A 19364-nucleotide genomic window follows, 5' to 3' on the forward strand; every position below is an offset into this window, starting at 1 on the left:
AAATCACAGTGACTGTCATATGGTGTTTATAATCACCTGTCCTTGCATAGATATGCCTTGACTTTGCTGCACCATTAAATGAGATTGCATTTGCTGTTGGTGGTGCGGTTGGGAAGACATCATCTGCTGCTGCGATCTTAACAACTGCTGCTGATGCAACTGTTGTTGCTGCTGCTGCATCGCGTTAGGACCACCCATTGGAAAACCACCTGTATAAAAAAATAAACAAATTGTACTATAAAATATCAATTTCAAAACACATTATTATGAATTTTCATAATTTTTAGTACATCATGTCAATAACAAAGGGCCTAAGTTAAATCCTTGAGGTACACCACTCGTTGCATTAAACTCGTAAAAAACACAATCGTTTATTTTTGGGCTATCCTTTTATCTGACAAAGAGCTTCTTAGCCAATCAAATAAATTAACACTTAATCGATAGGTAGTTTTTTACTGCTTAATGGATGATGGGCAGTTGTAAAATAAAAATATAATAACTTTTGTATTAAAAAATAATACAAAAACATTGATCAAAAATGCAATAGCATTTAAACTATAGTTGTATGCGGGTTATAATAGCTAATGTGGGTCAAATTAAATTTATAACATATGATCTATCTCTTGATCACGCCGAAAAAAAATTATGATGCCATTTTACGATCTACATGTGTGTGTAAAAAGACACTAATTTATTGGCGATCATATGTAACACTGAACTGCTTCATGGAACAAGATAAAAAAAATTGTTTCCCAAAAAAATATGATTAGATAATGGAAACCATGGCTCCACAAAAGAGGAGGGAAGGGGTGGCAGCGCATAGGGTTTATGAAAGAGACCGAAACCGATCATTTTTAAAAATTATATGTTACGAGATCGATTAGTTTTGTTCGTTTGTCCTCGTACTTGTTGGTCATATCTGCTATGACCGAAGTTCATAGAATTCGTATGTTGCAATCTCAGAAAGGCCTGTTATTAAAATCGTAAATATTTTTACACTTTTTTCTCATAAAATATTTTGAAGAACACAGGTGTTCCGTGTAAAGTGAATATGATTGGAAAACCTTGGTCTTTGGTTAATAAGTATTGTAGGATACAATATGATTAGGAATAAAACATACGAAGCTAGTTCGAAGATAAAATGTATTATACATCTGTCTTATTGATTTAGAAAAAACCTTTGATCTGGTTCAATATAACAAATATTTATTGAAATATTACAAGTAAAATTCCATTACATATGAAAGGTATTTGTGAATTTAACTGTTAATTGCCAGAGCATTAGAGTTGAAATCCAATTAACGACTATATTGCTGTTTAAAACCATAACTTGTTGTTTGTCTATGATATTTTGTAGTAAAAGACATACCTTGATGTTGTGCCAGATGTGAAAAATTAGGCATATTCGCCGGATGTCTAGGAAAACCGACTCCGGCTTGTTGCTGCTGTTGCATGGCAAGGTGATGCCGCCACTCCGGATGCGTGGGCGCTCCAGTGGGAGGAACTGGATACCGGCCGGTAGGATTCCCATACACGACGCCTCCAGTGCGCATCATAGGACCTACTGCATATTAAAATAAAATTATATAATCCACATAAAACAATACTATCACACTCAAATTAAATACAAACCTGATGGGGGCATGGGTTGATGAGTCGCCCTTCTGATCGCTGCCTGAGGATATCTATTAGCGGCCGCAGCCAGAGGGTTTTGAGTTGCTTTATAATCTGGCGGGGGCGGCCGTAAATGTCCCTGGACACTTTGATGCATCGCTTGCTGGTTTCGCAACATCTGCTGCTGCTGCAATAATTTGGCGTGCTGCTCTCTAGTCATGCCCATCATGTTGCCCATATTATTCACGTTAACCATGTTCGGATTGTTGGGAATCATGTTGTTGTTCATTCCCATGTTCGACATGCCTCCCATGGGCTGTCCCATATTCACGCCATTGGCTGGCGAATTGGCATTCTGAGGATTCTGCTGACCCATCGGAGATCCGTTTCCGCCCATCGGAGAGTTAGCCGCTTGCTGCTGCTGCCGCTGCCTCAACGTCTGTTGAGTGAAGTTGATCGTTTGAGACTGCGATACCGTGTACGTATCGCCGTTGGGCGGAGCTGGAATTCAACAAATTATAATTTTAAAAATCATATATGCACATATAAAATAGAACGTAATAAAACTGTAACATACCGTTTTGATGGTGGGGCGAAGGCGCACCGCCGCCCTGGTGAGGTTGATTCGTCGCTTGCCCGAAATACATGCCTTGTTGCTGAGCCACGGAAACATGTCCACCTTGCAATTCTCCGCTCAAATGCATATGTTGACCGGCAGAAACCTAAAAAAGGAATGAAATTGTTAAATATATACTTTCACTAGGTAAATGCTAATAATCATGATCAATGTTGATATTGAATATAAACGTCTTGAAAAACATTATATACAATTAGAAAATTATGTTTTTAAACATACAGATACATCTATTCCCTTTATAGGTATGTTAACTTTAGCCGAAAGTGTCAAATCGCCTGTTCTAGTTGTCTTGAATTTTAAATCAAAAACACAATTGAAACTTAAATTAGTCGCCATGGTCAGAGTGGTAGGAACTAAAATGCTAAAGTTCTGATATGTTTTTAAAGTTTTTTTTTATGGATAAGGGTCAAATCTAAAACGTTATAGCATTCAAAGGTTTGTATTGAGTGTTGCCGTTTAAAAATATTTATATATATTATTACTAGTGATTGAATTGTGCCCTTTTGAATATTTATTCTTAATTAAATGACATAAAGAGATAAAAAATAAGGATTTTTAATAAGGAATGAAATTAATATTTTACCCCTTTTTTTAAATTAAAAAAATTAGTTTGTTTCTCTGATTTGTGCATTTTTTTTAATAAAACAGCACTTATAAAAAAAATATTCGCCAACAATTAATCATCGACATTTTATTTAAAAAATGGACGTTTATTAGCAAAACATACATAAACTTCACCAGAAATATATGGTGAAGTTTATGAACAAAAAAAAATCTTTAGAAATATTAAAAAATAATTTTATACCGCCCCAGGCGGCACTAGCTTGGGGGCGGCATATTCGCGATGGGATCGTCTAATGTGGTTCTTAACCATGAATGCACTAAAACATATATAAATCCACGAATAACAAGAGCTTAATAATAACCAATTTATTATTTTCAGAAATGCTGATTTTATGACCCTGCAAAAAATGTATGGGGGGGGGGCGGTAATTTTAAGGATCGCCCTGGGCTGCACATACCCTAGCTACGCTACTGATTTAGGTATTCCTTGGCAATACACTTACATGGTAAATTAAACAATTATGATATATAAGTAATTATTGGAAGTAGTCAAAATAAATATTTTAAATACAATAAATCGGGTATCAATTCATTAATATAGTAAAACGTACGACTCTTCTAACGCCTACCAAATTCCATTATTCGGCCATCGCCCACATTGCGAACATATGTTTTAAAGTAATTTCAATAAAAATACTACATTATGTTAATACAGTTTCTTATCATTATTTAGACTTTTAACCTTATTAAAGTATATTCAAACCGAATTTTGGTCAATAGGAGAGCGAAAAACCCATTATCACTTCCCAGAAGTCAAAAATTCACGTCAAAATCAATAAAATTGTATCGGTACCATCACAATGTTATTGCTTTTGACGTGGATTTTTAACTTCTGAGAAGGGATAATTATTTTTTGCGCTCTCCTATTGGTCAAAATACGGTTTATTTATGCTTCATTCGATTCTCACTTATTGCTATTTTTTATAATATTGTCATAAAAAGTCTTAATATTATATGAACGTTACATATTAAGAACAGCAACTGGAGACTTTTATTTCGAGCCCTTGACAAGTCGTTAACACTCGATAATATTTTTTTATATTAGTTTAATACTATTAATGTAATTAAAATATCTATAAATTATGATATATTTTTTTTAATTCTAAAAATAACTGGCATTAGGGTTGTGTACTACGAAATATACCGTGGGACGAAAACGGTTAACGGAAGACCCCAAAAATATATATAGCGCGATAACTACCATAGGTTTCGTGATTATCAGATTTCCATTAAACTTTACTGAAAGATCTATTTATAAGTATCTCTGCTGAGTACGTTATTCAGCCTGATTCATAGTTTTGTTTAAAAATAAGCGGCTTTCTTAAGAAAAAATAGAAGAAGAAAAAACTAGCAAAATTAACAAAAGTTAAAATATCTTAACGCACACTGATGGTGTTTTTTTATTTTTATTAATTCAGGTTTAACTGTTATATTTTTATTGTTTAATAAAACAATATAAAAACATACTTTTTTAATATATTTTGTGTGTGTGGGGGTTGGGTAACATTTCATATTTTTTTCACTTATTTGTAAAAAAGGATACCATAAAAGGATGATTAAGCTCGATTTGAATTATTCATACGTGAGAATAGGAAAATCCAGGAAAACTTAATCTGTGATGATCGATCGAATTCCGTCTCCTAGACACGATAGAAATTGAAAAATCCAATTGTTTTTTTAGTCTTTCCTTCACTCTCTTGCCGCGTTAAAAAAAATCCATGCAAAATCAATACGTGGCGATGTTTTTAATGAATTAAAAATTGAGTTTTTTATACGTGAACTTATATTTGTGCTTCATAAAAGATAATGAACGTGTCAATTCCTATCTTAAGTTTTCTTTCCAATTCATAATGTGTCGAAGATTTGGTGTAAATTGTAAAAAAAATCAGATTTAGTTGCGCGCTCCATATAATTATTATATTATACATCGATGGCAGCGCCGCTGTGGCGAGAATTGGAAGCACATGTCTTTAAAAAATATATAATTTCAATATATCTACAAATGTTTTTGAGCAAACCGCAGAGATGTCGTTAAATAAAGGTTTTAATTTTCCGTTCAAACAATTTCCAACCATAAAATATATAAAACAACAGTGATATAAGATTCAAAAGTTGATGACGGCTCAGAACATCATCCGCGCCTGGGGCTGGTTCGCCATGACGTCAAATGGGGTAGAAAAGTTAAGAAAGCATTGATTCATGAACAAATCTTTGCGTCATTTCATTAAACATAATAACGAGATCGACTAGCTTACGAAGATTAAAAAGATTACAACTTCGCTGTGCGATTTGATTTTTGAATATTTAATAAAAAATAACTATATTTAAAATAAAATTAAACAAAAATTTTATATATTTTTATAAATAAAAAAGGGTGGTTAGAATAACTTACGCAAATAAAATGGCACAGCGCGGCATGATTAGTTACATTATTTTTATTTTTCATTTCAATATTATTTATATATGAAGAGGGGGGGGGTACAGATTTGATAATGTTTTAAAATAGGGTATCGTCTTATGAATGAATAGTGTGAATTAAATTATATTTATAGAAATAAAAGGGCGGGGGAGGTCGAATGGCTGACACAGATCAATCGAACGGTATCAGACAAGGTTCAGCGCTCGTCTGTCGCGAAGCGGGCAAAGGCAAATGCAAAGACGACCGAGGGTTAACAACCTGCGGCGGTCGCGTCCCCCGTCCGTTTACCGCTACGCGTTCAAATATCGCGCACGCCATTGTCGATCGTTTGGCCCAAACGCCGCCGATCGGCGGCCATCGTCCGCGACGCTCGCTACACCGGGTACGAAAAAAACAACATAATGGGACGGAGCACACGATGCGTTTTTCATTAGGCACCGTCGGTCGTGATCGACGGCACGGGCGAGGTCATCACCTTCACGCACACTTGCGCATAAGCGCTACTAACAATGAGTGTGTGTGTGATGATACCAATATCGCTCCGCATTCCTTCGATTCGAAATGATGACGGAGAAGGAGGAGCTGCCGATAGATGGGAATCACTGACCTACATCGATTGCGAATTTGATATGCGCGAAAACAAAAGCAGTTAAATAATAGACACAGAAGGCGCCTTCCCAACCTTCCAGTTTGTTTGAATGTGTATGCGCGTAACACATTAAAAATTGTTGTTTTCTCTTTAATTTCGGTTATATATAATTTTCACTACTTATTTTTTTATGAAGAGAAATTCACGTTTTTAAAATATAATATTATGGCAATGAAAAATTGATTTTTGAACGATTGTCGTTTTACCCCTTTCTGTAAAAATATTATAAAAAGTATATTTAAATAGTTTATACTAATATTATAAACATGATTTTAAAATCTTGATAAAGGACGTCAATCCCGTAGATTTGTCGGGCACATCACAAAACATACTGCTCCCACGGAAACTAGGCATCCTTTATGGGACTGGCTTAGATATAAAGATACATCGTAATATATTATAATCAATCATAGCATTTCATGTTTCTAAAATCGTCGATTTTAGTGCATTACAACGATTAAGTGAAACGAATTATATTTCAGCAAGCAAATTCACACGGAAGCATACGAGAGACTACCGTCTCTTTCAATTCTCACCACTCGAAATCGTCATTTTGTATCAGAAAAATTACAAAGAAGTCACGCCAAATTTATTTTGAAATTCAGTCTATCGATCGCGATCGCGAACTTACTGCATTGCTTACAACAAATAGCGATTTTGTTTTCGGCTTCAATTTATCTTTCATTTACAATCCCTTCGCATAAATTAATCAATATGCAATGGTTTCAAACTTGGCTAAATTAATTTACAATATATAAATTTATTCTTTGTTCACAGATGTCAATATTAAATTATGTTATAATAAATATATCAGACAATTCTATTTTAGTTTCTTTATTACTTTTTTGCAGTAACGAAAGAGCCAATAGCATCTAAATCACTGACCTATATCAATAGCGAAAACGTGTATAAATATCGAGTGCAGAAAAAAAAGTACTGGCTTAGATACAAAACGGCTGTGGTAGTCTTATCGCCGGCTTAGTATTTATTACCTGGCGTCGGAAGGTGCATTCTTATCGTGACACACCTGAGCTGATTCACTCGGGCTGGTTCTTCTGTTCTTTTTTTGTTGTTGTTTGTTGTTTAATACATACAATATAAACTTTCGACATTCCAGAGCCGAGGCGAAAGCGCGCGAGCGGAACATCCCCTTCGTTCTTTATTCAATATACCCCCTTCTAGAATATCCAATATTGCACAATACCGACTGGTTTTTTATTCAACCATTGATAAAGTCACGCCAAGACGATAAGGTGTACGATTTAAATACATCAGTGAATCAATATTTCTTTAAATAAATAAATAACCAGTGATATAGCAATGACTGTGTTGTGTTGTATACATAATGATGCAATAACCATTTCTAATCTTAAACTATCTCTAATCCTTTAACTAGTCGTCCCTGCGTAGAAGGCGAAACAAAAAAATCGACAGCACCCTAAGAACAGGACGGCATTTAGGGGGAAGGGGGGGCATCTGCCCTCTTAAATTTAGCCATAAAAATGCATGTCATTTAATAAAATATTATGATTCTTAATGAAATAAAAATATTTAAAATACGAGTCAACTTTTGCCCCACCACCTGGAAAAAGCTGAAATAACGTCCGTGATTATAAACCAGAAATTCTCTAATTAAAAACTGCCTCAAATTTACCTCGAAAATATTTTTTAAAATATGTTATTTCAGTGAAATCATATTGGAATATATTTTCACCGTAGGTAAATATTTTTTCCTTTTTAAATATTTTTTATTGAGACGCTTTTTTAAGATCACTTGATGGGAGCGAAGTGGAGCTATTAAGTCTTTTTTTAATCTTAAGTGTAATTTATGCACTCATCCCTCGATTAATACGGTAGATATGTATTTGTAAAACAACGATTGAATAGTATTTACGTTTTTTTTAAAATTATTAATTAAAATTATAAAATAAAAAAAGCTAAAACAACTCAGGACCCACTACATAGGCAGTGGGAGAGGTTCCAGATGTAGGTCAAGTGCAAGAAGTGTGAGTAAGCCAGTAACCCATGCGTTTGTACATCGCCGCGCTACACGTGTAAAGCAAATTTGTTTGTTTTGGAGTATTTAAAAACAAGTTTTTTCTTAACAGCGTAAATCGAGGGATAAGTGTACTTTGATTGTTTTTATTCAACTTATTATTATATACTTAGCATACTTTATTGATATTTATCTCGGCCACAGTGACATTGAAGAATAATTTAATAACAGTTTAAAGCCATTGAGTAGTGGGTTTGAATCACCATATTCGATCGATTCTTTCAGATTAGTCTCACATACACACAACAATTAAATTTTTGCAAAAAAAAACATTTTTTTCAATGCAATCCTATAATGTAATTCCAATGACCAATAATAATTCATATATTTCAATAATAATAATAAAAACAGTAATTGGGAAACCACTGCTTTGTAATTGATTTCTTAGTAAGCTTACTGTTACACAATAAGTCGCTTATCATCAGTACATTAAAAATAATATACTTGATCGTTGCGTCGAAATTAGTTTTTATAGGCGTAACAAAAATGTAGTTATGGGTATATAGTACATGTTGCTTATAGCGTGAAATAAGCAAAAATTTGTCTAATTAATGAAAAGTGCAAACCCTTTGCCTTATTTATGTGTGAATAGTATTGCCGTTAAAAACAGTGGTCTATGTATTAAAGGTACTCAAAAGAAAGGAAGTTTTTATACTGAATAACATTGACGAGCAAGCGTTGGTCAAAACAGTGAACACCCCATGAAAAATTTTCTGCAACGAATTATAAGGTGTTTACTGTTCTGTCCCAAATACCTGTGAGCGCTACTATCTACTTTGCGCAATACAATAAATAAGCAAAATAATTCCTGCTAAATTCACGCATTCGGCAGATAATTTGCCTAATTCATGATTGAAGCAACGAGCTTGCACTTTTCATGAATTGGGAAACTTTTGCCTGTTTTATGTAACAAGCACGGATTCGGTGTAACATATACATATAGTGTACTAGCATCGAAATCGTTGAACCCTACTTTAACAAAAAAAAGTCCAGATACCTTCACTGAATAGGTGGCATCCTAAAGCGCACATTCCAGATGATAAAATCTGTATTAAATAAAAAAGTCTGGTTCCACCTTGAATAATCAGCATTGACCAAATTAAGGTTATATAAGCCAGAACACCACTCGAAACCTCCCATCTGACCACATATGAATAACATGGAGCAATCAAACTTGCAGTATGCAGAGCTACGCCGAATCTATCGAGACGACCTTTAAAAGGTATAGTAAAACAGCCGATTTTACTCCTTTGATATGACTTTCAGACACCTATGTATATACACAAATTGTACGGCCATATTTCAAACTTCTATGATTTTTAATGATTAAAAACAGATTCTGTATACTCGATATTAAAAATGTAATATACGATTTATCTCAATGACCGTGATTTTTGAAAATATTTCTTGGAATTAAATTAACACCATCTACTGGTCGATAGTGTAACTTTGTCCTTTGCCCAATAGAACATATTCCGTTTATACACGTGCTTCAGATTTAGCAAAAGTGTGTAAATAAATGTTTGCATTTACGGTAACGCATTGTATTGTGCGTGTTCATTACATCTGCACATTACCTGTTTTCTATTTGTATATATTATTTTTTATTTGAAAGGGAGGTTCTATGCTCAGTCACATGGATACATTTTAATATTCATTGTCTTGCCAGATGGGAGATCGTTTGACGACTCGCCGGAAGTCGGCTCGATCGCATTCCTGCCTCCGATTGGCCGAAAATCGACTTTTGCTTTTATCTGGCGGTCTAATTTCGCGGGATTTGCGATCGAACCGGTTCTCTCCGGACACCTCGGTGCTCTCGCATCCTCGTTGCGCAACGAACGGAACCGAGAACGAACCGGGCTGGCCGGAAGCGACTACGGCACGGGCGGGACGACGACGGGTCAGATCGTTATGTCACTATTTTCGTCCTCGGCAGACTTTTTATGACCTTGTCACCGAGTTTTTTCATTCAAAACATCACTTGTGCTCGAAAGCGTGTCGATGACACCATTCTCACGGTTTTGGCTACTTTGATCCCACTACTAACTCTCAACTCCCAGCCCAAAATTTTGGGTACTAAAGGGTGAAAAGCATAACGAACAAAACTAGATTGGGTTATCCGTTGCAGTGAAGAATGGTGCTCGTGATAGGAATGATATGCACAATATTACCTCCGAGAAATCTTGGTAATTGTTGTGGTCAATACAACATGCAACAGTGCAATAATCTTTTTGTGTATCTCTTATCGTATGACGTGAAGATAGACAAAGCTCGATAGCTAAAAGTTGAGATTTTCAACGTATATATATTTCCCAAATATTCTAAAGCTTGAACTACACTCTCTGGAAGTTATCCGAACCGAAGTTCAACTGAAGTCGGCCGAGTTCGCCGACTTCCGAATAGCGGCCACACTGCCACAAATTTTATATGCCGTCCGCACGGCGGCTGCTGTCACGTACAGCTGGCATATTTGGGCGCGATCGAAAAATGTGCCAAATAATCGCAATATTATTAAAATTACGCTACTGAAAATTACAAAAGTTTGTGTGGGCACTCACCAATACAATATCAGTGAAAATTGTAGTGCAGGCATAAGAATTCAGCAAAAAAAAGTAGTATGCTTTGCAATTAAATAAAAGGGTACGCGCCATGGATTATTAAGTAGTAATAATTTTAAACGTTTTTTTTCATAAATGGCTTTATATATTTAAACAGTCTTGTAATGTGGAGGAGTTTCTGTGAGAGCTTCGTAGGAAGGCCGTGGAAATACTTCGTACGGGGTCCATGGCACATAAAGGGTTAATACAGTGACGTACCATAATAATGTATCAGAGAGGGATCAAATAGCATATTATTTAAAAACCCTGATATACCATACCATTTTCTTCCTAATTATCCTTATCATCCCTAAGAGGGGTATTTTGAACCCCAAAATTATAGCTACTTCAACCGATTGTTAAATATTATTAATATTTAGCTGATATTTATAAGCTGTTTTCTTTTAAGATATTCCAATGAATTGAACGCAAAAAATAGTATTCGATTGACTTTTACTTAATTAATACATTTTCGAAGTTTTTTAATAACATCAACACTCAATTTTTTATAAAAATATAAGTCATTCGCAGGTAAAAATAAATATTTTGAATCCCATTATGCCTGCAATTTACAATTTAATTTAGGAATAAAATTGTCAGATGTCAACACAAGCCAATCGTGCTGCTCCCGGCCACCGCTCTGTCGTTATTCCCGCTTCGTTCATCGCTCTGAACACCTTCGCATTTTCGCAGTCGGATTTTTTACTTCACATTTACGTTTAAAAAACGTGTACAAATGATAATATATTTTCAATGAAGGATTTAAAAATGTAATGCCATATATTTTCAAACCCATATAATTCTATAAATTCTAGGTTAGAGTGAGTGAAATATTAAAAATTAAAATCCAGAACTAATTATTGTTCTCTTTATTTACTGTAAATCTGACTACCATGACTTGACAGGTTTTTCCAGTGCATCATAATAGCCATTATACAAAAAATTGTATTTAATATATTAAACATACATATATACATACCTGAACTCAAACGAACGCTTATTTACATACGGATACATACACACGCTATTTAACAGACAAAATTCATTGGTAAATTATACCAATAAATGATTGTGAAAAAATGCGCACAGAAAATATATGAGCACCGTCCCACGTATGTTTTGCTAGCTCCTCATAGACATCGAGCGTTGACGGTTTAGTCGCAAAGGTTAAGAATAAAGGACGCGATCACAGCTCTCTAGGGCAGTGGTCTCTAAAGTGACAAAAGTGACGCGAACCACAGGAGATACGCAAATCGCACTTGAAGGTACGCTAAGTGATAATTTTCGATCGTAAAATAAAGGAAAGCTAACAGAAATGTTTAAAAAAAATGTTCTATCTTTGAGGTCAAAATAGTTTTACAACTGCTTTAGGGCACTCTAATGCTCGCAGCTGAAAATCGCTGAGAATTGACAGATTATTTAAAACACTACTTAGCTTTGCCATCAAAACTTTGACTTGCTTGAATTTATACAAACAACACTGATATTATATTTGCCACAGCAAAACGAGGCAGTATTACTGTTCAAATATTCCAAAACTATTCCACGACGCGCAAGTAAAACAAGCTGAAACAAAAAATATATTATTGTACAATATTAGCAAACAAAAGGTGCGGTCGATACAACCGATTTAATTCGTGTGTATGCTCCAATGAGTTAAAATTTAAGCAGATTTTGAATATAGTAGAGAATTTGTTATGGACTATCACTCATTTTCACATGTACACTGAGTGTACATCATTGAAGTGCATTTTAAAAAAAATATTTATCTAAGTAGTTGTATTAATAAATTAATAAAAACAGAATTTATACTATTTGTATGTACTGTGCTTTATTATTAAACAGGTACGATACTATTTCATTACATATTAATAGTTTTTATTAAAGTTAAGATCCTTAAAATAATATCAGTTTCTATATTATTTTTTATTAAATCTTCCGTTGTAACCTGACAGGCGTAAGCCCAATCAATCTGTACCAACTGAGTAAGTCAATCAGATATAATGAATACCTACAAGTAAGTATTAACCACCAGTCTGAAAGTCTGGGAAGCGGCGACATCTATATTAATAATTATAAATTATTACGTGTTATATAATTTATAACCAATAGATATCACTGTAACTGGGACCAGTTTTTTTTTATAATAGCACATTTTTTATAAATAAAAAATCGAGTGCCGCTGCCGGGGCTCGAACCCGCAACCCCAGAGTTACTAGTCTGAGACGTTACGGACTACGCTATTCCGTCCTTTAAGATAGCGAATGGAAGAATAACTTATTTTGGCGTCGTATGCTTATTTAGTCATGCTGGATATTTAGAATTACTAGTCAATAATTGAACTAGTATGAGATACACTAAACTAATAATAAAAGTATCCTGGATATTTTCACTTTAGTCTATAAAACGTTGAATAAGCCACAAGTTTAAATATAGTAAATGAATTGTATCGTGAAAAAAAATTAAATTCTTTTATTCATCTGTTTATATATTTTAAATATTCAAATTAACCTCATGAGATTTAACCGGTATTTTTTTGATCTAAATACAGAGCCAAATACTATAAGTAATAAAATATCTACCTTATTATCGTAAATTTAACCCTTTTCCGGACTAGTAAATATCACCCCTACTTCGCATAAATTTCCATATAGATCATCAGTTAGAATTTGTAGCATTCTTAAATAGCATCGGCGGAAGTGGAGCGCCTGTGATAAAACGTAAAAATTGCACTCCTTCGGAATCTACGTTTTTCTAGCGCTCTCCTCCGAGAAGAGGCGAAGAAGCTCTCTCCGCTCGCGACATACAATCGTTTGCGACTTTTTTTATCGGCCCTGGTGCCGAGAGAGAAAAACGTCCCGGCATGAAGGAGGTCGGAAGCGACGGTCGTTCTCTGGCCGACACAATTTCCATGTCCGCCATGACGATTTCACCCGGCGGCGATCTTATCAATCGAAAGTTACGACGATGCCGACACAAAAAACGCATAAATATTTACGTTTTGGTACTGAAACCGAGCGATTCACATCACGATAGCCGTTCTAATCGATGCGCATACGGTTGGATTTTTTTCATGACACCAAGACAGATGGATACAAATCGACGACAACCTCACCGGATCGATGGCTGAAGTTCTATTATTAAATCATATCGGACCATCATCGCCCACGCTTGTCCTCGCCGCGTATATAAATATTTGCCTTGTTTATTAGGTCTACGTATTGTAGTCTGACCATAATTACCTGAGACAAAAACGGAACATGATATTAGGACGAGGGCGAGGTCTATGTCTACATTCCCCCTAATAAATTAATAAATATAATAGTATCCAAGAAAAAATGATTTTGTTATATACATATATATGAGCTTAATCTATAGAAATCCAGAGGCATATATGTTCTATTTATTGAAGCCATTTTAAATGACTCGATGATAAAATTTACAGTATTTTATTTCATTAGTTACTAAGAGATACTTCGATACTTTAGGAATTGTTAAAATCTGTTAATCCATCGATGGATTTTGTGAACAATTTTTGACCTGTACCAGCCGCTCTACATAACATATATTTTTTAAATAAATTAAAATACTGTTTTTAAATCAACTCAATATTTAGACAATATATATTGAGAGCATTAAATTCCGAATCGTGAACTTGATGTTGACGAATCAATTGCCATAAATTTATTATTTTGTGCCACATTATAGATCTATAACGTCGCGAGGATTAATTACGCTGAATGTTTTATTTCAATCAACAGTACTCCTTCAGTTGTACGATAGATTTTTGCGATACATTGTTCATGCTGAAGGATATAAAGGTGTTTCAAATTCAATTTCCGAACTTTTCTTTTAAAAAACACAAATTTAAAAACATTTTTTTTCATTATTCGGACATTTAATTATGAAAAATAATAGCAATTAAATGACCACCTCTGGACCATTTGCAGCAGCCGATTCTTTCGACGACTTTTTCGAACATTGGGTTTTATGTGCTTCAACGGAATTTGGATTTGAATTAACCCACGAAAATGCATGTCCTTTAATGAAATACTATGAATCTTAACCATTTGGGCGGTGTCGCCGTACATGTACGGTGGTCAATCTTTCACTGTTTTAAGGTACCCTCATATACATATGTATATAACTGAAGAAATAATAAATAAAAAACATTATATTAATGTAATATTTTTTAAAATTAATTTAATGTAAATGATTTTTATGGAAAATAATATTATTAAATTAAATTAGCATAACAAAAATTATTTTATATGGACGCGAGGACGCGATCATGAAAATTGGAATTTATTAAAAATAATTCAGTAATTTTAAGAAACGCTTAGTGGCATACTCAGCCAATCATATCCCAACGCTCCTAAATAATATCTGTTTATAAAAGCATTTTAATAACCACTTCCAAACTTTTTTGATGAGATTTAAAATTATAGATCCTGATTCAAGCTATAGTGTGATTTAGGATACAAATAACTGACGGATCATCAAAGTAAAATGCGTCCCTTACAACAAAGATTATGACAAATGTCGTTTACATCTAGAGAGATCCTCAACTTGCTCTTAAAAGTGATTCAGAAACCTTTATTGAAAGTTTTTCTTGACAAAATCTTCACATAGAGAATCTAGGAATATTTTTTTATTTATAGACTATTATTTGACATCCATTTTCACCATCAGTAACATTACTTCTTAAAAACATATTGTTTCATGTCTCAATATTTCTGGACACCCTAATTATTTGCCTGTTTTTTGTCGAACTCATCGATATTTATATCTAGAGCTTTTTTCTACCCTGTCTATTTTTATACTATTAAAAAGAGATATTTTCTTAAGAGAAGTTCTACTCACAAATACTTTTTTAAGGATCTGACTCTACTAGCGAATAATGAAAAAAAAATGATATAGCCTCACAGTTGTAAAACATAGTAAATGATGCTCCTCCGTGGAATTTTATGTGCGTAGAAACTATTGTAACTAAAGGTTAAAAGTTATTTATACTTTTATTTTTATTATTATTTTATGTAAAAAATATGTAAAATAAATTAATGAAATTTTATAAAATAAAAGTGTTAAAATAATTTAATAAAATATACTAATACAAAAAAGTAGTAAAATAAATCAAAGCAAGAATCACGTATTTTTTTATAATTTACTATAAATGCAATACAAAATACAACATTACGGTAAAATGCGTAAAAGGTGAGTACTAACAAATTAATTCACACTCATATTAAAAAAAGCGAACATTGACTGACCAACTTTTGTCCACCCCCCCCCCCCCCGAAAAAATCTGAAATAACGTCTCTGATTCTAAGCCAGAAATTCTCGGATTATTCCTAAAAAAAATCTATACCAAAAATATTTTTAAAAATACGTCATTTCAGTGAAATTATAATATATCGAAATACATTTTCACCAGTAAATATAATTTATCTGGCAGGTGCTAGTAAATTATATGATTGCAACTTTTCCATACATAGTATATACATTTACGTACTTATCATTATTTATTCAATGCGATGTATAAATGTTAGAGTGAATGCGTATTTTTCAGTGAAGTTATATTTTCACTAGTAGATATACATATATATTTCTACAAGCGAAAATATAATTTAATAGGCGCTAGTGAAATTATATGCTGCTCTATAATGTCTATGAAACTCCATTTGACAGTTGCGAAACAACCATTTTCTGTTCAATCCCAAACCTAATCTAATGAAAGTTCTTGAACTAATTATAGTTTTAGAACTTTCATTCAGTTCAAAAATTTTCTCTTAGGGAAATTCTCGCATATTGCTCCATATTTTGTCTGCACTTCGATATTCGAGAATTGGAATGAAATATATTCAATATCAGATGATATCAACCCCTACTTGAAACCATCTGCAATAAACTTTGAATGAGTTAATCAAAGGCTTCACAACCGCAGCATTCATCAAGAACCAACAATTTATAACAATATTTCATTTTAAAATTAATAAGAGAAACGGGGAAAAAGAGGCAGTTTATTTGATTACGCAGCAAGATATCAGTTTGTTCCATAAGTCTTAGCGTTTTTTTCTTACGTTTGCAAAAATGTATAACTTTTCATAAATTAACGACAATTTCACTATTCTTTCGGTATTTGTTAACATTAGTCGTATCAGTATTGGGATATTTTCTGTTTCAATATATTCAACCCTAAATGAACAATGGCAGTGGAGATAAGCTGTATTATGCTTTGAGTTTCAACTCGATCATAATACGACAATAACATTTAAAAATCATCTGTAATGCAATGGGCAGGGATGCCATTAATTTTATAAGTGCCAAATGTTTTTTTTTTTTGAAAAAGTATTTTTATTAGAACATAAAGCGTATAGCTACGATTACATTGTGAAATGTCACTGGAAGTGAAAATTCCAATTAAACTAATAATAATAAATAACTGCAGGTCGAATTTGTTCATAAAACGATTCTTTGTGTATATTTTAATCACTAAAATTGTATTAATTGTGATTGTTTCAAGTAAAAAGAACGTATTCTCCTAACTAAAATAATTTAAATAGGATATTTCATATAATATATTTATTCTTCATAAATATATCATTTATTTACAGAACATGTTTATTTAGACGCGTAGCGCAAATTTTCAAATTTTAAATTGTTAATAATGCATGCGTCAAAAGTGGCACACTAGTGCTAATGTCTTAAAACTAGAGCATAAAGAATTAACTCATGGTTTGCAAAATGTTATTCAATCCTGATGTAGCTATAGTTATATTATACTTTGAATACATTTTAATATGTTTTAATAAGTATTTAATAAGAAAATGGGAATTATGTAGAAGGGTGTGAATTGGTATAATAATATTCCTAAGACAATAAGGAACACCTTCGTGCATTAAGAAATAAATTATAATATCAAGTCATTTTTTTATTTTTGTTTATATTTATATTATGTATGTTTAATTAAAATTTGCTACATTAATAAAATAAATAAATTTGTGTTAAGTTGCGTATTTACCGTTACGCATTTATTCATAACTTTAAATAAAGATCTGATTAATAATATATTAATCGGTGTTCATACGCATACTCATTAAACCCTAACTTATCTTAAAATACTTAATTAATATTTTTCTCAAGCATATTTTAAATAGCAACTTGAAAAAGTGCGTCGACGCGACTCGAAAGAATCATATACGAACATAACATGTATGATTTTGTGGAAAATAAATATGGTTAATATTTATATTATTATGTACAGGTATGTCAGAAAGGTTATTTTATATTTATACTACAAGTGGGTCGGTTGCATTATTTGCCGCTAGGATTACACAAGGTGATGTTTGCACTGGATGATTATACAAGGCACACAGTGACCTCGAGCGTATCGCAAAACAAATCCCAACATCTTTGAAGCTTATTGAATATGTATTATATATGCTGATAGAATCTGTAGTTCTATTGAAATAGGACACACAAATCAGTTACCACTATTGTGCGATGAAGCACATTGTTATTCAGTGTTCTTGCTCTACAATAGGTCATGGAATGAAGTGGAAGCTATTTTAAGGAATACTTGAAGGTCGTTCGAATTAATAGAAAGAAACATTATTGAGCCTTTTTTAAACCTTTATGTAGTGTTTCAAAGGACATGTGTTGCCCATATTGAACATGAAAAATATTTTTTTTAAATTAAGGGTTGACACTTTATCAAAAGCCTTTTCAAAATCAGTGTAGATGAGATCTACTTGATTGCATATATCGAGATTTTTCGTCACCGCAACTGATAAAATCGACACGATCTATAATTGTTTCCCTTTTCTCTTATGACTACAACTTTTTTTAGATGTCGGTAGATTGTTTAAAGTTTTAATTACTATTTTAGAAGAAGCAGTAACATACACTATTACGAGAGTTGAACATTTTTTTTTTTTTTTTTTATAGCAATGCGCAAACCGGCACATACCAGTTCAAAATATTTGGATAAGAAGTCGGAGATTTTCGTAGAACATGATCACATCCAAGAGCGTGCGTACATGTGTTTTTCGCGCACATATTTGTACACGAGGCAGGAAAAAACCAACTGTACGCGGTCTAGGTCGAACGAGAAAAAAATAATAGATATGTGGACGGAAGGTCGCCTTGCCGCTGCGTGTCTCAGATGACAAAATTACCACAGCCATAAAAATAAGAAAGCTCGATACCACACAATGAATTTCGACCTCATGTTTCATTATTGTTGCTCTCCGGCAACTTTCTAGCTCGCGCGTCACATGCCATGAGCTGAGGATTGATAAGAAGCGTGTGGAAGTTTCAAGGCCGACCTTATCGCACCGAACGAGGTGTGCCTCAAACATTTTTTTCGATCGGAGACTAAGTGCGCTTTATTCTATATTAGTGGTTCTCATAAACAAAGCGAACCGATTCTTCCGAAGACTCGAAAGAATGTATTGTAGGCAATCAAGCTCAGCACGCGCTGGCGTAAAAATGCCAGTCGCGATCATCGCAACGAGAGTACCGAATTAGAACTCGACACAATGACATCATATTTGTCGAAGCGAGTGCTGCGATAATTTTCCAGTGGAATTCAGAGACCTTCGGCTAGCGCACGCCTTTTTTGGAATTGACGATTGATGGGTAGCGAGTGATTCGCGCCGAGAGCAGGAACAGTTTGAACAAACCGACAAAATGACCATCTAGCAAACGCGGAGAATGCGCAAAGAAGACGCAGAGTGCCATTTCGTATGCAAAGTTTAAAACAATAC

General features: G+C 33.6%; 1 protein-coding gene across 1 annotated transcript in view; it reads right to left on the minus strand.

Annotated features, from left to right (window-relative positions):
* Positions 1 to 19364, minus strand: part of mam (neurogenic protein mastermind) — a 113112-nt gene that overhangs the window by 1771 nt on the left and 91977 nt on the right. The window contains exons 5-8 of the mRNA XM_088202034.1: positions 2192 to 2336; positions 1633 to 2115; positions 1370 to 1564; positions 37 to 209 (exon numbers count right to left, since the gene is read on the minus strand). Of these exons, the coding sequence (XP_088058160.1) occupies positions 37 to 209; positions 1370 to 1564; positions 1633 to 2115; positions 2192 to 2336 (996 nt within the window). The remainder of the gene's footprint in view (positions 1 to 36; positions 210 to 1369; positions 1565 to 1632; positions 2116 to 2191; positions 2337 to 19364) is intronic.

The sequence above is a fragment of the Plectrocnemia conspersa genome, unplaced genomic scaffold (assembly GCF_051122295.1).
Source record: "Plectrocnemia conspersa isolate PC_06_02 unplaced genomic scaffold, ASM5112229v1 ptg000013l, whole genome shotgun sequence".
NCBI lineage: Eukaryota > Metazoa > Arthropoda > Insecta > Trichoptera > Polycentropodidae > Plectrocnemia > Plectrocnemia conspersa.